The sequence below is a fragment of the Marmota flaviventris genome, chromosome 11 (assembly GCF_047511675.1).
Source record: "Marmota flaviventris isolate mMarFla1 chromosome 11, mMarFla1.hap1, whole genome shotgun sequence".
In the NCBI taxonomy this organism is placed as follows: Eukaryota; Metazoa; Chordata; class Mammalia; order Rodentia; family Sciuridae; genus Marmota; species Marmota flaviventris.
Genome location: NC_092508.1, coordinates 45,131,885 through 45,152,421, shown reverse-complemented (window position 1 = coordinate 45,152,421; position 20,537 = coordinate 45,131,885). Strand labels below are relative to the sequence as shown.

Below are 20,537 nucleotides of genomic sequence, written 5' to 3'. Positions count from 1 at the left end.
GACTTTCCCTTTTGGGTCTTGAATTCTCCTTGTGGTGGACCAGCTTCCCTTTTTAAGGGAGTGTTAGGTGGGCTGCAGGCATGAGGCATTACCCTAACTTCCACCTTTTCTATCTCTCCTTTCCCCATACCCTGTCTTTTACCTAACACTATCCTGGCATTTTATAAGGACTGAACATTGATGATTAGTGCCCTGTTGCCTTTGTGGATAATGTCACAGATAGATTTTCATTTATAAGCCAGTACATACATGATGGAAGATATTTGTTGTATCTTTCAAACAAACAGAAAATGCAGAATACCACAACACCTTATTATTATTATTATTATTTACTATTGGAAATTATATCAATCTACTGTGTTGAAAGGAATTCCAAAAAACAAAAAAATGACTGACATGATGAAAGCGTGCATTTAATTTGATGCTTTGCAGAGATACATGACCACAGTTGTGTGCATGGCTTATCCTTTGGATGACTCTGGCTATTTATTTTTAAATAATAAAATAAAAATGGAGCCAACAAATGCAATTAAGAAAAAACAAGGGACCTACATGTCCTGATCTAAGAAACATGCAAATGTTACAAAGCATTCCAGATACAGTATGACAGAGGAACAATGAAAAGGCATTAGAACAATGCTCTTTCTTTCAGAAATGGGAAGTCTAACAGATACATTTTCACAAATGGCATTGATGAAACAATGTTGATTTTTAAAGAATTTTATAGAAAGAATTTTAGCACCATCATTAAAAGAAAAAATAATAATAATATTTTGTAGCCCTGCCTATCTCCAGTCTTGGAATAATAACAGAAGCATAGCACCTTTTGGTATCTAAAATATGAACAAGAATACTAAGTCCATCCCAGCTTCTAGAGATGAGGTAGCTCATGCTAAGAAATGTTGGATCTTTTTTCCTATGAAAGTTCAAATTTCAAATAGTTTAATTCCAATCATCACATTTGATTAGAGTCAGCTCCATAACTCTGGGTTTTTATATCTTTTTCTCATTATTTTCTTCAGGAAGATGAAATTATATTTATGTGGAAAAGCCTCAATCGTGGGTCCTGGAAATGTATTTATGAAGTTGTATGTGTAGTTATTTCACATTTAGTGTCTTCTTAAATAAGAAGGAAATGTATTAAGTAGTGTATCTGTGTAATTTCTATCAGTATTGATAAATTGCATCAAAAGGGAAAGGTACTTTTAAAATTGAATGGGAAATGAGTCTACATGTATCATATTTTGCAAAAATTTGAGAAATGGGAGAAATTTATTTTTTTCTCCTAAAATTGCACTGAATATGTTATTTAAAAATTCCATTTAATACAGTGATAAACTTGTATTTTTTTAAGCTTCTCTTTTAACACTAGTAATAGTACATCAAGACACACATGTGGGTTTCAATCAAAGATTTAAACATATTGATTCTTTTTTTCTTGATGATCTGGGAATAAGGGATCCCAAAAGGGAACTAATTTCTTAAAAATTTTTCAAACTGCAGCCAAGCAAAATAAACATGTGTTGTAGTTTTATATACCCCACTCTTTAAGCTACCTGCCAAGAAAAATTTCCTCATAAATACTAAGCAACCTTTTTATTACATTGAAATAAATTGAAGAAAACAGATATTTATTTATTTAATGAGTTTACTTTTTTTAAAAGGTGATCATTGTCATTGGTCATCATAATTCTAAACTTGTATTGAAAATTATTTTAAATCAATTAAAACTTGATGATTGTAAGTAAAATAAATATTCTGAAGGATAAGAAGGCCAGGCACTTAAGACCATATATACAGTGCTGATGCATGATCAGCCATATCTTCAAGAGTCTCAGGATCAACTTCAAACAGTCAAAGTTCTTGTGAATGGGGTAGTGATCATTGATGGTGATGCTCACTGTCACTGTCTGGGCTTGTGTTACATGAAACAGACTGGCCCAATTTCAATGCCAAATTCCTGGTCTGTGCCGCCAACATCCACAGGGGCAAGATCTATGATGGGCAAACGTGCCACATTCTGCGTTCTATATTCAAAGATGGTCTTGCCCACATTTCCATTTCGCTTCTAGAAATAAATGGTGCAGTGGATTAATAGTAGATACAATTTTTTTGAATGTTAGATATAAACCTCCCCAGGCAACTTTTATAACATAAAATCAATCATTTATAGAATACTACTTAAATGTCAGAGCACTGGTAACCTCAAGTGAGGTACCAGCACACCTGGCAAGCACTTCTTTCTAGGTAAATTTCCTTTTATCTTTTGCAGCTTCCCAAATAGCAGCAATATAAATTATAAAAGTAACTGGTTTTGTTTGTCACAAATAAAATTATAATTTATCTTATAATATCTTCCTTATTTTATATCTAGGTATGCCAGAGGGAGACAATCAGTGATTGACTATACATTTTAAAATCAAGGAACTTTACACATGGAACTGAGATTCAGAAAGTTAAATGACTTGCAGAAGAAACAAACAGAATTGAAAAGAATTGGATCCAATGTTAGGGCTCCAGCTCTTTTTTTTTTTTTTTTACTATTTTATATTGACACTTCCATCATGCTTCATGTGTTAATACACATTCAAGTTGATCCTAAAGAGTAACTATATACAAAATGCTGCTGAGCTTATATACAAGGCAAAACTGTCCCCACTTATAGTACTATGATAGTATGTTTTGAAAAAATAAGTTTGATCAGTGTAGATGAAAAGTACTTACAGAGCAAGTATCGTGAAGAACTGTGTATCTGAATCTCACATTCCCTTCTCCTTTGATTTCTAAATCATTTGCCCCTTTAAGAACCACAGCCTTCTTGAGGCTCTTGGCTTGCTCGTCCATGTATCCTATACTGTTTTTACAGAGGTAAGTGATGTTCTGGGAAGCTTCTTTCGATAACAGGCGCAGGAAGGTCATTTGAGTGATGGCTGTATTAGGTGACAGGTGGTCTCCGTATGCAAACTAGAAACAAAGTCTTTTATATTCAATACTGAAGAATTTCTTAATGTGTTACAGATAGATTAATTGATTTTAACAAATCTTTAATTATTATATAATATGGCTCTCTAGCTATACGTATAAAATGACCTGAAATTTCCAACATATTAACAAGTAATAATCTTTGTCCTTACTACCCTGAATGAGAGGTGATGAAACCAATAATAATTATAATTTTCCAGAGAAAGATTAGCTATTTTAAAATCTGCTTTGATCATCTATCAAAAAAACTCATTACTGTCATTATTATTAAATAAGAATTAGAAATTAGCTATTAGAATAAAATCTTTACTACCTAATTATCATAAACTTGAAGGAAATATGAATTTAAAATTTTTCCTCTAGACAAAAAATAATTGACCACAAGCTCTTTTTTATTCATCTTCTACTTTAAGTTTTCTTTTCAGTGCTCCCATTTGAGTTTTTTACATAACGTCATATAAGCTAAATTACATTTCAACTGTTTATATTTAAGTTTTAAAATTTCTTGTTTATTAAATAATGGTAGATTCTAGCATATCCTGCTAGACTCAGGGTTCCTGCATCATGTTGATTCTGAACATGAGTTCTGGGGAAAGGTTAGGAGCAGAAATGGAAGGAAAATTTCAGAGTTTGGCCATCATAAGGAGATCTGGGATGAAATATTAAAATGGAATTATCAAGGCCTGGTGAAAGTTGAATACTAGACCACGAAAGGAGCAGAGGGTAGATTGGAACTCAGGAAAATATTAATCAAATTTATATAATTACACATATGCTTTAAGATTTAATAATACTATAAAATTGACAACATGACTTCATTATTAAAGATTATCTAATATTTATATATCACTTAGTGTATTCTAGACATTATACTAAACACTTATATTCATATGGACACTCTGGGATCTGAATTATTAGCCTCACTATAAGCTGGTAAACCTGAGGTTGCAAAAGTTTTAGTCAGGTCATAAGGACAAACATCAGTAAAAGATCTAGCAAAGAGTTACCCAGGACTCCTCAAGACTGTCATTCAACTGTGGCAAGATCCCTTCAGGTCCATTCCATTGTCACTGTTGCGTCAATTAGAGTAACTAATCCTAGAAACAACTACTTCTCTACATTTCATCAATGGCAAAATTATAATTCAAAATTTACATCAAGCTGACTCATTATAAACTTGGTTTATGCCTTGGTATTGCAACTGTAACTAAGGAAAATATGTCACTTTAAAATAAACCTGGTCAAGAGCGAACAGCATTATTCTAAATAAACACAAAAATGTGATAAAATATATAATCTTGAATAGACTATTTAATTACCTGTGATCCTCTATTCATATCTAGACCATACCAAACAGGTTTATTGTCAGGAGATTTGCTGGCCCACCAGGTTTTACGAGGTATACTGGATGGATTTGCTGAAATGCATGTTTCTCCTGTTTCCATATTGCAGTAAACTTTGATTGCATCTTCAGCTGATCCCTGATTGGGATCAATCCAATATTCACCTGTTTTCCAAATGACAAATATTTGCTAAGTAAAAAATCCTCAAACATGTTTATGAATCTCCAAAATAATTAACACAGAAATTAGAAATATGAAATTATCAATGAAGGTCTCTTTTAACAGAGACTATGCTTTAAAGAAGAAAATAATTGTTATATATATGGGGATTTCCCAAATACTTGTCACTGCTCTAAGGCACTTTGCCCAGCTGTGTACCTAAGGCTCAAAACATACATGTGAAATAAATGTTATCCCATTTTACAGAAGAGAAAATATAGCAAAAAGAGATGATATATTGTAAGTGGCTTTGCCTATATAAGTGTATTCTCGTTAAATTCAAAAAGCCAAAGTCTTAAAGAAAATTATAATTGGAATGTAATGTGTATTATTTAAACTATGAATGAAATAAATAAATGAGTTGAATTATAATAGAATGTTATGAATCATCAGCCATTCTTGAAATCAATCTGCTCATATATAATAGGTTTTTGAAACAGGACATACTAAAGACAGTGCTTTATACTAGACATATGATCAAATAAATTAAAAAATGTGTATTTGTGCATATATGGGTGTGTATGTACATATATTTGCCTGTAAATATATGAAAATCAAGTTTTAAATAGAGTGAAAGGAGAGTGGTAGAATATAAATAATTTGATAATAAAATTGGCTACTCTGGAAAGATGATATTTTTAACACCATTGTCAATGTCATTTCATAGTTAACTGAAACTCTTGAATATTTCTCAGCTTATTCCTATGGTCTAGGATCTCTCTTCCCCGGATCTTATTAGAACAATCAAAATAATAGAATAAGGCAAAGTTTAAGCATAGTTCATAGTTCAAAATTCCAAAAAAGCCTTCCAATCTTACTATAACTTATTCCTGCCTGCAAAAAAATCCCAGAAGTATGACTCATAGAACATTAAACTACATGAAAGGAATTCAATATTCAAGCAAAACTTTAGTTGACTCTCAACAATCCAACAATATATGGTGACATATTAAAACTCTAAGAGGTCATACAGGTAAATAAATGTTTAATTTGGCTTCAGAAAGTATTGTGTTGTGTGTGTAGTTAGATAGATAAAGAGATAGATATATAGATATGAAATGTTTTCTATTCTCTGCAAATTACCACTGTTTAGGACTTCTGGATGGAAATGGAACTATTGTGAAATTAGATCATTTATAGAATATATGCTCTATTATAGTGCATATCATCTTGCCCTATAATTTTTCATGTCATTTACTTTCTCCACAACTAAACTGTAAGAGCTCTGTGGCATGTGTATTTCTTTTTCTCTGTGTCTATCACTAATTAGAAAATTAATAAAATATTTTTAAATGTAGGTGAGAGCAACATCAACAGAAACAACACCCTCTGCTCAAAAGGGCCACTGTCCACTTACCACTTTGTTTTGTGGAATGGCAAAGCTTTAAGTCATCACATGTCCGGGCTGGGTGCTTCTTGGAGCCATCAGGGCTGCGCATGGTTTCAATCTGACTACTGAGTGACTTCAGGGTTGCATGGACCCCTGGGTCAGTTTTGTTTTTGTCATCAGGAGCCGCCTGATCTTCAGTAAACTCAGGAAGTGGATCTGGCATGCTCTCATCATAGTGACCCATGATATCACCCAGGGCAGCTGTAAGGTGGCCAGGGGGACCTGGAGGGCCTGGTGGACCAGGCTCACCAGGAGGACCCTAATTAAAAAGAAATCAGAAAGACATTTAATATAATGCTTTTATTTTTATGTAGATGTGGTACACAGAGATATGATGTGACACTCCAATTTGACAGTTCTGGGAGATCTGTCACTCATGCCCTTTTGTAAGAAGATGGTGCTGGCCTGCTAAGTTATAGCTTTCCAAGGATATGTTTTTCAAGAAACATATCTGCAAGTCAGCATCTGAGATAAATAAAGATTAAAGCACAAAATATTTGCTTTGATGTCTATCTTGAAGATACAATATAATTTATATTGAAAACATGCAAATATGTACATCATTTCAAAATTATTTTGAGCAAGATACAACTCAAATTTTTTCAAAGCATTTATGGATGGAAGATGAAGAAAAGCTGCAGGGGCACAGGGTGCTGGTTCTATAAGGTGCATGTCAATACCAAGGAAATACCCACAAGAAACACCCACAAGAGAATTTCCCCTACATTCTAATCAAAGGGAAGCAAAGGAAATCTTTTTATATGTGTGAATTACCATGCACATAAAAATTCTCTGTACTAATAAAATGGAAGAAAATTCTCACTAGCATTTTTACAGACATAAAGAGCTCTCCTATACTTTTGTCAAATGAGAACTATTGGGTTAAAAGGAAGATAAGCACAAAAATGTGGCAGGGACTACAAAGGTCTTCTGTATTCATTTCCTTCAGCAATTCCCAAGGACAAACTCAACAGCTTGAAAGAAACAGGCAAAAACCTGAAGAGACACGTTCAAACCACACATAGAGCACAGCCCTGGGCATCAGAGGCTGGAGTTCTAACAATGGCTCTGCCACTTGTATTGTGGCATCAGGCAAGATGTGTTAGCCCCAGTGCCAATGCTCTCTCATTCTCAAAAGGGTCTTATAAATACATTTTCTAAGGTCATCATGAGTACATACATTCCTTTATGCTAACCTTGGGGAATAAGATTCGGGTTTTTGGGTTTTTTTTGTTTTTGTTTTTGTTTTTGTCTACCAAAGACCACTGAACCACAAAATAAAGTCAACCAAGAGCTGCATGAATCCAATGCATTCTAATTATATAACTGTTTTCTATTCGCAAAGAAATTAGTAGGAAACATTTTTCTTGACCATAGGAAACATAAGCCTATTTGACCCACACAACAAATAGTAAATATTTGGTTTAATGGCATTACCATTGAGGAGCAAAGACAAAATAAGGAGGAGAAGGTAAATTAGATTAAAGAAACACCCGGAGAGAAGCATAAATTTACATGCACACATGCGCATGTGCACACTAGTACATTTGCACATGGAGACCAAAGATGCTTTCCAAAGGTCTGAGAAGCTAAAGATTAGCTAATGCATTTTATAACTATATATATTCCTCAAGCCAAAACTATAAGAATTTTTAATGAAAGGTTTTAATTAAAATTCTCTCTGAATGTCATTTGCAATGTAGAAAAATCTCAGTCATATACTTCATTTTCCAGCATTTTCATGACATACAAACTATATCCCACAGATACTTAAAATATGTAATCTAAAGCAAAGCAACATAAATATAATCTTAACTTGCTATTTGCTTTCATAGTATCAGATGAAATCAAAGCCTGGTTATCTCTGTCAAAGCCTGGTTATAGTCTAAATGACCTATATTAAAATATTTGAAATAGTTACTTATATAAACAAGCTCTTGTGTGGCTTTGAAATTTTGTTTTCAGGGCCCCCTTAAGTCTCTTGTTCAACAGGCTGCATAGACATTATTTGATGGAATCTAAGCTGTTTTTCTCAACAGCATTTCCTGTGTGTAAACCCCTATGACTTTACCTCTGGTCCTGCTTCTCCTACACTGCCCCGAACACCAGGAGGTCCGATCGGCCCAAGTGGCCCAGGGTTTCCTTCTTTGCCTAAAGGACCAACTGGGCCTGGAGGACCCTGAAAGAAAACAATTACTCTGTTTTAGATTCTGTGGAAAAAAATTTTTTTTTTTTTTTACACTGCCCCTCTCTAATCCAAGAACTACTGTGCTGATGGAGCTATTACAATGATTTCTCAGATGCATTTTCTTAATGACTGATAAATGACCTTCTGGCACTTTTCAGCATTTACAATTTCATCAGACATGAATTTTCCTTCATCCATGCATTGTAAAAGATCAGTGTAAAGACTTTAATAGACTAATCATCTACTTTTATTGGCAACAATTGTTTCATCAAATCTCAAATAAACTTAGTTCGGAATTCAATTAATTCAGAATAAGAAAATGACTAAAGTTGGAGGGTTAGATATAAATTAATCTGGGGTGCTTATCCTGTAGAAACAGAGTAATTTTATACTATTATTTCAATTTTATCCATGATTTATTTACAATGTATTTAGACACAGTAAGATTCATTGTTAATTAATTTTTCTAAATTTTTTTCTAGACTCCTTTTTCTATTCACCTAAATAATTATTGTGTCAATTGTATTATTACATTAATAATTTATTACAGGAAGCATTAATATGAACATAGACTTTCTAAAAGCTTCAAATATTGGTTTCATTTTATGATTTGCTTCCAAATTAGCTGTGCACAAACCATTTCTAAGGAACTATCATAATACTATCATAATTACTTAAAGGACAAAATACATCCAGCTTCAAAATTTGTCTCCACTTCATGAGTAGGTCCAATTATATCACCTCAAAGAGTGCAAGCTTAATGGAAATTTAAATTAACATAAAGCAAGAAAATGAGTCGATGAATATCTACAAATCCTAGGTCAGAGATTCCAAAGTGGGTCCATATTATTAGCGGATATTCCTACTTATATTAATTGCTGGCTGGTTTGTCTCATATAATTGATGCCACCTTCAGAGAACATGAACCAACTCCAGTTTTAATATCGTGAAAATGAAACTGAAACATTTGTGTTATGTCACCAAAGGTGTTATTATTTGTACCTGCAATTTATTTACTTTTGCTACTTACTCTTGGGCCAAATGGACCAGGGATTCCAGCACTGCCTTGTTCACCATTTGGACCCTAAACAGGAATAAAATTGAAAATTTGTTCAAATATTTAGATCTTGCATTATGCCATTGTCAGTTTTAAAATATGTTGTCATTGACTTTAGCAGTATCAACTACTAAGTCATCTATCTCTACAATGTTTCCATGAGATGGTCACTATTAAAGACAACTATCCATAGGAGTAAAGATGCAAGTAACATTTTGTTTTATATCTACCCCACACAATTATAGCTTATATGAGGACAATTATATTGTATAATAGGTAATTTTGAAATTAAAATGAGATTTAAAAAAATTCATCTGTGTTAACAGCAGATAAACATAAATAATAACTTACAGGAGGGCCAGGGAGACCCTGAAGACCAGTAAAGCCTCTGTGGCCCTTCTGACCCCGGTCACCTCGGTCTCCACTATCACCTTTGTCACCACGGGGTCCTTGAGGTCCCTAGAAATACAGTTATGGCATGGATGTTATATCTTGAGACTACAATTTTCTGCAGTTTTACTTTTTTTAAAACATTTATATTTTAGTTGTAGGTTGACACAATACCTTTATTTTATTTTTTTAATGTGGTGCTGAGTACCGAACCCAGTACCTCACACATGCTAAGCAAGTGCCAAAAGCAAGTGCTCTAACTCTGAGCCACAACTCCATCCGGCAATTTTACTTTTGACAACTGCATTTACCATAACTTTTAATACTGTATTTTATATGAATGAACATATTTACTTATCTAAAGAGCCATAGGATTTTTGTCTATTATTTCCAAAGAATTGTAGGTGATCAGTTATGCTTTCCTAAAGATTCAGTTTTTAAATGTTTATCTTTTTTAAGCATAAAAATTAATTTATATTTAAATGAGATATTTTTAACTTTGATCTAACCTATTTGAAAGATTTTCAAAAAAATACATTTCACTTATTTATCAGATATCATAATGCAAAAATATTTCCCTGTAAATAGATTCTTTGAAACAAAAAACCTCAAAGTACTTTTTTTTTAATTTGCCATGCTACCTCTAAGAATGAAATGTTCATTAAATTTGCATACCCAGCCAGGCAATGGTGGCACACACCTGTAATCCCAGAGGCTTGGGAGGCTGAGGCAGGAGGACTGTGAGTTCAAAGCCAGCCTCAGCAAAAGCAAGGCACTAAGCAACTCAGTGAGACCCTGTCTTTAAATAAAAATACAAAATAGGGCTGGGGATGTGGCTCAAAGGTTGAGTGCCCCTGAGTTCAGTCCCTGGCTACCCACCACCCTCCCAAAAAAGAAAAAGAAATTTGCATATGCAAATAAACTAAATGTCAGCTGTGATTATATTGAGAAAGGGGTAAATATTTGAGCAAATAAAATCAAAGTATCATCAATAAACTACCCTTTTCTAAAGAAAATACAAAAAAATAATGTTATTCTCATTTTTAACTGTAATATCTGTACCCAGATCCTGAATTTCTGGTCCTAAAAAACAAAAGAAAAATGAGGAATCTTATTTTGTCATAGGAACTGCAACTGCCGAAGAGGTGAAAATTCTCTCATTGATTTGAGGTAGTCAGTTGTTGTTTTAGGTTCTAAGAAATAAAAACAATTCTAAGGGTTCAACGGTTCACAGTAAAGTGACAAGTGGCATGGTGTTCCCCACTATGAAGTCAGCTTCTGCTGTCTTTAGAGTTCTCCTAAAACAGAACTGGAACCCTGTTAATCTGCCTTTGGAAGATGGATGGAATCATCAAATCCACTGGTTCTCAGGTTAATGTTTTCCCTTATTGGTTTCTTTGGTTTTATTTTGCATTTGGTTGTTAATTTGGAATACCTAGTTGTCAGCCTTTTTATAATAAAATCAAAACAATTTTAATAGCTTTTACATATTTTACATACCAATGTAAAGGTGAACATCAAAATTAGTCTGAATGTTTTTATAATGTTATAAAGGTTCTTTTATTTTGAAGTTGCCCAAAAATTTCATAGTTGAGAATAAACTATAACAGAAAACATCAATTTAAATTAATTAAAATTCATTTTTTCATGAAAAATAAAGCTATAGTGTTTCTGTCACTGGTTAGAAAACCATTTATTTGACAAGTAGTGCTACTATGAAATCTTTTGCCAGTCAAGCTCAAATCAAAGTGGAGAGTCATAATATAAAAAATATGACCATGGTTTTATGGATATAATTGATTTTCATGATTATAGACATTGATGTATGAGTATAAGAAATATAATCTATTAGACCACCATAAGTATAAACATAAAACAATAGAACATCTGTATAATAATAATTAAAAATCAGCCAAAAGCAAACAGCATAAAGATTGGAAACCATCCAAGACAGTAAAGTTGAAAATAAAACATATTTAAATGGTGCTTTTCAAGAATACAAAGAGATTGCAGATTTGCTGTCCTATATGATTTTGAGAACATCTTGGAGAGCAATACACTATTGTACCTATTATTCTGGGAGAAAACTGTGATTCTAGTCTTCATTGATAATTGAAACAATTATTAATGAGGTACTAATGTGATGTTTTGATACATGCACATATGATGTAATGTCTAAATGAGGAAAAATATATCCATCTCCTCAAACACTTATATTTCTTTATGGTAAAAACTTTAAAATCCATTCTTCTATTTTGTGAAATGTGCAGTACATTATTTTAATCTACATTCAGCCCACTGTTCAACAGCACATCAGAACTTCTTGTTTCTTTCCAACTATAACTTAGTACCCATTGAATAGCATTTCTCCATCCCTCCCATTTCTGAATCTTAAATAATACTTCTTCTTTGGAAGCATATTTTGTGTAAGAAAACATGCATTTGTTAAGAGAACAGAGGACTTACATGTAATCCACGTTTTCCAGCTCTACCTGGTGGTCCTATAGGACCCCGAGAACCCTAGAAAAATATCACACAAGTTGGTATTTTAAAACATACATATATAGACACAGGATGTCAAAAAACATGTGTTTACAGTTCAGTGCCTGTATGTGTCTGTATGTACACTCTTATGGCTAATCCATTGAGTCTGGTGAACATCTGCAAGAATGTGCCAACACCAATAGTACTTTTAAAGGCAATTTTATTAACTGACTTCACTAAGTGAAGAATATCTTAGTTGATTACAAAAAGACATTACTTTCATAATCTGATGCATACTTATTTCATTTCCTATAAATCACAGACAGCATTTTCAGATAATTAAAACCAAGGTATTAGGATCTTTGAACCCATATTTGAAATCAAATGATCTTAAGGCTAATATATATATTAATTCATAATTGGCTCCTTATCATTCTTTGTTCAGAGTCCTGAACCAAATGCATACGCATCACTATTTTTGTGCATACATGAAGTTTATAATACAATGCTTAACTGACAGTGAAAAATTGACTGCCTTCTTACCGGATCTCCTCTTTGTCCTGCATCTCCTGGAGCACCAACAGGACCAGGAGTTCCAGGGGCACCCTGAGAGCCTGGAAGACCTGCAGGCCCAGGGTCTCCACGATCACCCTGATAAGAGTAGTCACAGTATTATTCTTTGAACACTTATTCTAAAACAATAGTATTTTATGTGTTTGAGCTCTTCACAATATGAAAATATATATATGCCTCTTAAAACACTTTTACTTATTACTATACTTGTATTTACTAATTAATAAATAAAATTGAAGAGAATACATTTCTTGTTATTTTTACCCACTCTCAGTTTTCATCTCTCCCTTCACCTCCGCCCTATTGCTCCCACAAGAGAAGATTATTGAAGTATAGGAGAGGTCACTTCCAGAATTTAACATCTTTTCTGAACAAGCAGTCTTAAAACTGGAGTGCTAGACACCTGAATACATACTCTTTCCAAAGAATGTGAAAATAGGAAAAATTTTAGGGAAACCACCTTCCATATTTGCAACACCATACTTCTTTCAGAAAATTGAATTTTGAGCATCCTTTCCCACTTCCTCTTTAATAGCCACACTTCTCCCATTTTATGAAAGAAAAGCAAATACCAAACCATCTGCAAACTTATGGTGCAATGTTTCAAAGAGTGAATACTTGGCACCAATCTAACGGATGTTTCCAGAATATACTGTTTATTTGAAAATAAAGCTAAGATGGATTTGGGAAGGAAGAGGCTGCTCCTTACTATACCCAGATGACCCAGTTATGACAAGGAACCCAATAATGCCTCCTAGAAGTCAGAGGTGAGATTATTTGGGTATGAACATATGTGAATATAATTATTTGACTTGAAAAACTGAGCTATACTTTATTTTCTGACAGAAATTAAGTCTTATTTGACTGATTAATTTAGCAACCAAAATAAACTTTGGCAATTAGGTTAAAGAACAGACATATAATGAATAGAAGAGGCTACATTGGAAACTACAAAAATTTCAAAGAAATACATTTAGAGCAAGTTTACATTTATAATTTACCAGAAATTATCTCCACTGAAACTATTTAAACTTGTGATTTAAAAATGGTTGGGGAGGGGGACAGCAACTTAAAATATACATAGGGGCTTATAGATTTTCAAAATTATTTTAATAAGTACAGCAGTAAGATCTTTAAAGGTTACTATACTACATGTATGTACTGACAAAGGGAGAAGCTACCGAAATGAAGAGAATATGCAGTTCTAGAAGTTATGATAGATAAAGGGAGTCTCAGCCCAAGCTTTCCCATAGCTCTATCTTCCCCATTTATTTCAACATGAGGACATTCTTGAGTGCTGATCCTGTGCAAGTTTTTTAAATGTGTTATTTAGCAAAAAAGTACCTAATGGACTAGATATTAATCATATTTAATATGCAGAAATTTTTCTCAAGATCACACAGATAATTACTTTCAGATTCAAGGCTCCATATTAGGTCTGCCTGGGTCCATAGTCCTTTCTGCTAATGAGGAGCCCTTGGGGTGATCATATCACCCCATATCACCTTGTGTTATATCATAACACACTTTGGGGTAAGGAGTGCTTTTTGCCTTCAGTAGCCCAATATTCTAAAACAACTATGCAACTTCCAAAAGGGACTGAGCTTCAGATAAAGTCAAGGAGATTTTCAGTTCAGCCAATGTCTAATTTTAAAATAAATCATGTAATAGATAATGCTTAGAAAGCTTATGTCCTCATAAGTCATTCACTTTAAGGGGTGAGTAGAGAAATCTAAATGTCACACAGCTCTATTTCAGCTTTTATACTTTACTGAATCAGTTTGATATTTAGAATACTCCATATGTCTCCTTGCCCAAAGTCTTTATGTTGCACCAAAGATGATAGTAATTTGTTTTCCTGCTTTGAATTAAATATGCCATGTTAATTTGCCATGCATGTAAGTGTCACTTCACTTACAAGATTTTCCAAAATTATAACCTTATAAAAAGGTTTCTACTATCAGAAAAATCACAGCTGCAATGGAGTTATGAGAATAAAGGGTGGTTTTTTTTTTTTTTTTTTTTTTTTTTAGTGTAATACTAAAATTTAAAGGATTTCAGGTTTATATGAGTCTTGATTGCTTTAATCAATGAATTGTTCTTACACGTTCTCCAACAGCACCATCCCGGCCTGGAGTACCATCATTACCTGCTGGACCCTATGAGCAATCACACACAAAAAACAATTAGCAGTAGTGAAAAAAAATCTCATTCTAATTGTCAGAAAAATGACAGCATGTCTTATACCTCTCTTCTTTAAACTATAAACCAGCATTTATGGAAATCTCAGTAGAAAAAAAAGGCTTCTACCAGTTTTCTCTAATACTTTGAATTGCTTGTAAAATTAACATAGTCTTACTTTATCTAAAATTGTCCATGCCGAGTTCTTATTTTTAAAAAGGAAAAGAAATTCTCAAACACCTTGAAATAAACAAACAATAACATTTTTCCTGTTGTATGTTTATTTGTGTTACCAATGAATGATTTTTCTTGTTACTTTTTGAGTTTATCCAAATAATAGTCTTAAGGTTTTAAAATCAAGTGACTTGTTTAGTTGATGCTACACTGCATTTAAAAACATCTAGTTTATTGTCCCTTATATATTTTGATTTTGTCAGGACCATAGTTTTGTTATTTGATTTTTTAAAATAGCTCAAAAAACTATTGATGATTTCTTTCAAGAAAATGTGACTGGCGAGTCACTCAGTAAAGTACTGAACAGATATTCCAACTTTAACTTCTCAAGTTGCCTGTCTGAAACTTATTTCATCTCAAAAGAGCCTAAGGAACATGACATCAATTGTGTCACTTTATAGTGATATTTAAGTAGAGTGGTCTCTACTTACTTTGCCCTTTTTACATGATGTAGAAGGTATATTAATCTTATCACCATAAAACTTGGCAATCCCATTATACAATGAAATAATAACAAGGGGAAAAATGAATAGCTGTGTCCTTTCACCTTGAAAACAATTTGGCAAAAGCTAAATCAACTAAAACACTCAGCTTCAGACTAGATGAAGGTCAGTACAGACATTGCTTTTGTTCCCTTCTTCTTTATCCAATCATTTAGCCAACTTTGTAGGGAAGTACTTCAAATAACATCACTGACAAGCTTCCTTAAGGTCCTGTGTGCAATCAATATCTAATAAAACAATTGCCCCATCACACCCAGAAAACAAAGGAGAGCTGTGTTCACTGTGACACTTACTTCTGGTCCAGGTTCACCTACGGGACCATTTGAGCCAGGGGGTCCCACAGGTCCAGGTGGACCTTTATCTCCTGTTGCACCAGTTGGTCCTACTTTTCCTGGTGTGCCCTGCAATTGTTGTATAAATATGTCAACCTCTAAAACCAGTGAAGAATTCCAATTCCTATAAAGACCACATTTATTGAAATGGTGCCATAGTCCCTCCTTCTACAGCAATAATTGTCTGTTAACCTATATAACCTGCATCACTATAATGCATGCCTAGATACATACCCACTTCTCACATTCCTCCTGACATACCAAAGGAACCAAAAGGCATTCTTTGCCCACCAGCTTAGGAGTGCATTTTGTGTTTGAATCACATGTAGTTAATTCTGGCTGCCCTTATAGAATCTGCATCACTAGTAACATAAACTCATTCTATTTCACTCCTGCCTTGTCTGCTCAATATAGTACTGTATTCTGGTATTTTAGTCTCACTACCAAGGAATTTTACTTTCAGATCCTTGGTTCAATTCTGGCAACAATAAGATATCCCTTAAATCCTAATTGACTGGTTTGAGATTTCTACCCAGATATGTCACAGTACCAAGATCCTGGGAGTTCACTTCTCTAGCCACATTCCATATAAAAACATTATTAACTTTTTTTCTCAAGTATTGTAAACTTTCAGTGGTGAAATTCACTCTCTTCAAAGCTAATATTGAATCAAATTTTCATCCATATTTCAAATAATATGAGATTCTTAAGCTCCCTCCAGGGAATAGGGGATTGTCTTCAGAGTCCTTCTTGATAATTCACTCACATCCACCTCTAATATTACTTCAGCTCAACTATTTCTTCTCTTTGGTAGTTTACTGTGAAATATGGATGTTTTGTTAAGCATGTTTATTTAAAAAGACGCTACCTACTCACCGGGAGATTATCCCCCTTCTCTAGCTCCATGGATCTCTTTTAATCTTTGAAGAAAGATTTAAGAGTCACCAAAAGTCCAATTCCTTATTGGCTACTTCTCTAGTCCCAGGATTAAACAAATACATTTTCAAAGACTTTGAAAGGTAGTTAAGCATTTGACATTTAAGATCAACTGGTTTTTAAGATAACTCAGAATTTATGTTGATTCAAGACTGTTTAACTCTATTCATTAAGAAAAAAATCAATTTTCTCTGCACAAATTAAATTGCATACATCAGATGAAATACTGTCGATTGCAGCGACTCACCGCTGGGCCGGGCAGGCCGGGCATGCCTCGTTCTCCACGTTGCCCAGGCATGCCGACAATCCCTCTTTGCCCAGTTGTCCCAGCTGGACCAGGAGGACCATCTGGACCCTAATGTTGAGAATAAATTCTAATTAAAAATTCTGCAAAGTAAAATCCATATCCAGGAAATTTACAATAGAGTGATTACAGATTTATAGGACTGGGGTATGAAAAAAGTTCTATCTCACAAAACCAGCCTATATAAGCGCAGTCATAAATTATAATTCACACTGAGCCTCCAACTCTATTTAAAGATGAAAATAGCACATCAATTGAAAGTGACCTTGAAAAATACTGTGAATATTGATTGAAAAAAAGAGAGAACTATTCAAAAAACATTTTTTCTCCTTTTAAAAAGACAAAAATAAATTTAAAAAGTAAAGAAAACACATTCATATTTAGAGCCAGTTGGCTATTAGAGCAATAATATGTGTATATGTATCTGTATTTAATTTAAATTAAAAATAATTTTTGATTTAGTTTTTGAAAACTATGCCCATTACTTTTTTATATTTATGCAGATACTTTCTTTTTGAGAAGAGGATTTTAAATTAAACATCTACAGACCTTAATGTCACTTAAATGTGTTCAGAATAATATTTAAGCAGTTTCTTTGTGACCATGATTATTATGGGTTTCTATTTGCAATATCTCAACAGGAGGGGGTCTGAAACAAAGATGCCAAACTTACAGGCTGCCCATCTTCTCCTGGGTCCCCTTTATCTCCTGGGCCACCGGGGGGGCCAGCTGGTCCTCGATCTCCCACTCGTCCATGAGAGCCAGGATCCCCTCGAAGACCTGGAGGTCCTTCCTTCCCTGGCTCCCCTATGGGCCCTGCAGGTCCTGGAGCTCCCTAGTATAATACAGAAAAGAACACCCAGGAGGGCAGAGGGAAGCCCAGTAAGAGGGATTGGTTCAGTGGGCTCTGCCTCAAATGCAGATGGCTGAGCCTTGTAGATTCATTTTTCCTGTTAATCACTGAGCATATTTAAATAAAACAAAGAAAACATAGCTGTACCTTCATTTCCCATGAGAAAATCTAAATATCATTTGCAGACAAGTCCCTTTGAATCATTATTAAAAGACTGGTAAAAATTTTTTTCCAAACTTAAGTCTCTGTTCTAATTATGAATATTTAATATTTTATTCTGTTTAACCTGATCTTATAGTGACAGAATAACATTTATTACAAAGTTTCATAGATGCTTCTGAACTAAAGAAAATGATGATAAGTACATAATACTATTAGTACTTAGTACTCGAATAATCATGAAACTTTAGGGCTGAAAATGACTCACAAATAAGTCCCTCCAAGAAATATTGTATTATTAAATATGAATTTATTTTGATGAAACACCAGTAGGAATTATTGCAGAAGGAGGCATTAAACTAGCAAACAAGCCAGTAAGGAATTAAATAGAAATAATATCTCAAATATATCAAGTGTCTATATGTAATTACTTAACTACCAATGACTTGAATCACTAAGTTAACTTACAGCAGGGCCTGGAGGTCCAACTCTGCCAGCAGAACCAGGAAATCCTGTAGCACCCTAAGAAATAATATTACATGATCAATTATTAAATAATATTAATTAGTTATATATATTTTCCTGAGATCTGTTTTTCAAGGAAGACTGCAGCCTTTAGATTCCCTTCCATGTTGTAATCATATATTTTTTCTTCTCATGCATTTTACATTTTTGATAAATAGACTAATTGGTAGGTAGGACCCTATTTTTTTCTTTCAACTTTTCATTTATCTTGAACTTACATAGGTAGGGAAACAAACATATAAATATTTTCTATATCAAATTTTATTAAGTGCTTTCACATTATTCATTTATCCCTTTACTTGGGTAATAAATTATTTATGTTTACACATGAAGCAGTTGGGTCTCCAAGATTACAAAATTTATTTTAATCTAGATCTCCATCTTAGTCAAATACCCTTTGCTCTACAAATTAGCTGATACATGAAATAACTTATTACAGTTTTTGATGGAGACTAACTTTTACATGGCCAAGTACTAGATGACTGAACTAGCTGTACATAATTCCTAGAATATCAAAATAACTTACAGGTGGACCCTGAGTTCCTCGTCCACCTTTTAGTCCAGGAACACCACTAGGACCCTAAATTGGAAAGAAAATAAAAAGTACTGCAGTAAAGCACAATTAGTTTAATATACATACCAAACATTGAGAATTGGACTCAAGTTATAAGTTTTTTGTTTGTTTGTTTTGTTTTGTTTTAACTCACATGAGGGCCAGGGGATCCTGCTAGCCCTTGTGGTCCAGGAGATCCAGCATCTCCTTTCTGTCCTGGCTCTCCAGGTTCACCTTTTACTCCAGGCTGCCCATCAGGACCCTATATGCAATTGTACAAAGGAGCAACAGATTTATAAGATTTATGGACAAAATATTTAATATTAATTGCTACTAACATTAGTTATATATTATGAAATAAAGCTTTGGCTACAATATTAAAGTACAGGACAAAAATCAAAACCCTGATGAGATCTTTGAAGACAGTTTTAAAAAAAACTATAAATTATTAAAATTATAGTTACATAAGCAAACTCAGATGTGACAACCTCAATTTTTGTGCCAGCTTATGAAAAGCTATATTGAAAATGGGAATCAATGTTAACAAAACCATATACTTCCCAGAACTTCAATATACTTTCAAAAATATGACAATGACATTTTAACTCATTGCTATAAACAGAGGAGTGTCAACTTATAAATTGAGGATATTTGAAAATTATACCTGGGGTCCAGCAAAACCAACAGCCCCAGTTGGGCCATTTTCACCACGCGAACCCTAAAAGAAGAAAAAGATTACTGAATCTCCACACATATTCTTAAAAAGTACAATATTTTTAAGTAGGGTGTATAAATTCAGTGTACTTTGAAGCATATATATAAAGAAATTATACATATTGCTAGAGGAAGATCCTTAAGGGTAATACAAAGACAGAGGTCATAGAACAAAATTCTGAACATAGAAGTCTCAAAGTTTCTTATTTAGTAAACAAACTGCCTACCTAGACTTACTAGATTGTGTAGCTCATAAATTTTTAAAGTTTAATTAGAAAAGTAAAGGTTGAAAATTAGGAAGTTATAAATAGCTTAAATCAGTAGGCATGGACATCACTATAAGCATATGTAGATGGTAGATGACTGATAGATAGATAGCAATTGATAAGTTGTTTTATTGCTCAATCATACACTAAAAAAAAACACCAAAATATTGTCACTTACAGGATTGCCACGGGAGCCAGGAGGGCCAACTAAACCTCGAGGTCCAGGTTCACCCTAAAAAGCAGATTTTAGACATTTATTGTCCAAAGTAAAACATAATACAATTGTAGAATATTGGGCAACATGAATGGGTAGATAGTGGGTGACAACTATGAGACCTTCTACCTCAAAAT

The 20,537-nt window shown here is 33.6% G+C and overlaps 1 protein-coding gene across 1 annotated transcript in view; it reads right to left on the bottom strand.

Moving 5' to 3' along the window:
- Positions 1-388: 388 nt before the first annotated feature.
- Col5a2 (collagen type V alpha 2 chain) overlaps positions 389-20,537 on the bottom strand; it is a 135,192-nt gene continuing 115,043 nt past the window's right edge. The window contains exons 37-54 of the mRNA XM_071618996.1: positions 20,365-20,418; positions 19,871-19,924; positions 19,361-19,468; positions 19,180-19,233; positions 18,597-18,650; positions 17,790-17,951; positions 17,060-17,167; positions 15,838-15,945; positions 14,732-14,785; positions 12,597-12,704; positions 12,036-12,089; positions 9,531-9,638; positions 9,153-9,206; positions 8,006-8,113; positions 5,902-6,193; positions 4,302-4,489; positions 2,725-2,964; positions 389-2,068 (exon numbers count right to left, since the gene is read on the bottom strand). Coding sequence (XP_071475097.1) covers positions 1,922-2,068; positions 2,725-2,964; positions 4,302-4,489; positions 5,902-6,193; positions 8,006-8,113; positions 9,153-9,206; positions 9,531-9,638; positions 12,036-12,089; positions 12,597-12,704; positions 14,732-14,785; positions 15,838-15,945; positions 17,060-17,167; positions 17,790-17,951; positions 18,597-18,650; positions 19,180-19,233; positions 19,361-19,468; positions 19,871-19,924; positions 20,365-20,418 — 2,055 coding nt within the window. The 3' untranslated portion in view covers positions 389-1,921. The remainder of the gene's footprint in view (positions 2,069-2,724; positions 2,965-4,301; positions 4,490-5,901; positions 6,194-8,005; positions 8,114-9,152; positions 9,207-9,530; positions 9,639-12,035; positions 12,090-12,596; positions 12,705-14,731; positions 14,786-15,837; positions 15,946-17,059; positions 17,168-17,789; positions 17,952-18,596; positions 18,651-19,179; positions 19,234-19,360; positions 19,469-19,870; positions 19,925-20,364; positions 20,419-20,537) is intronic.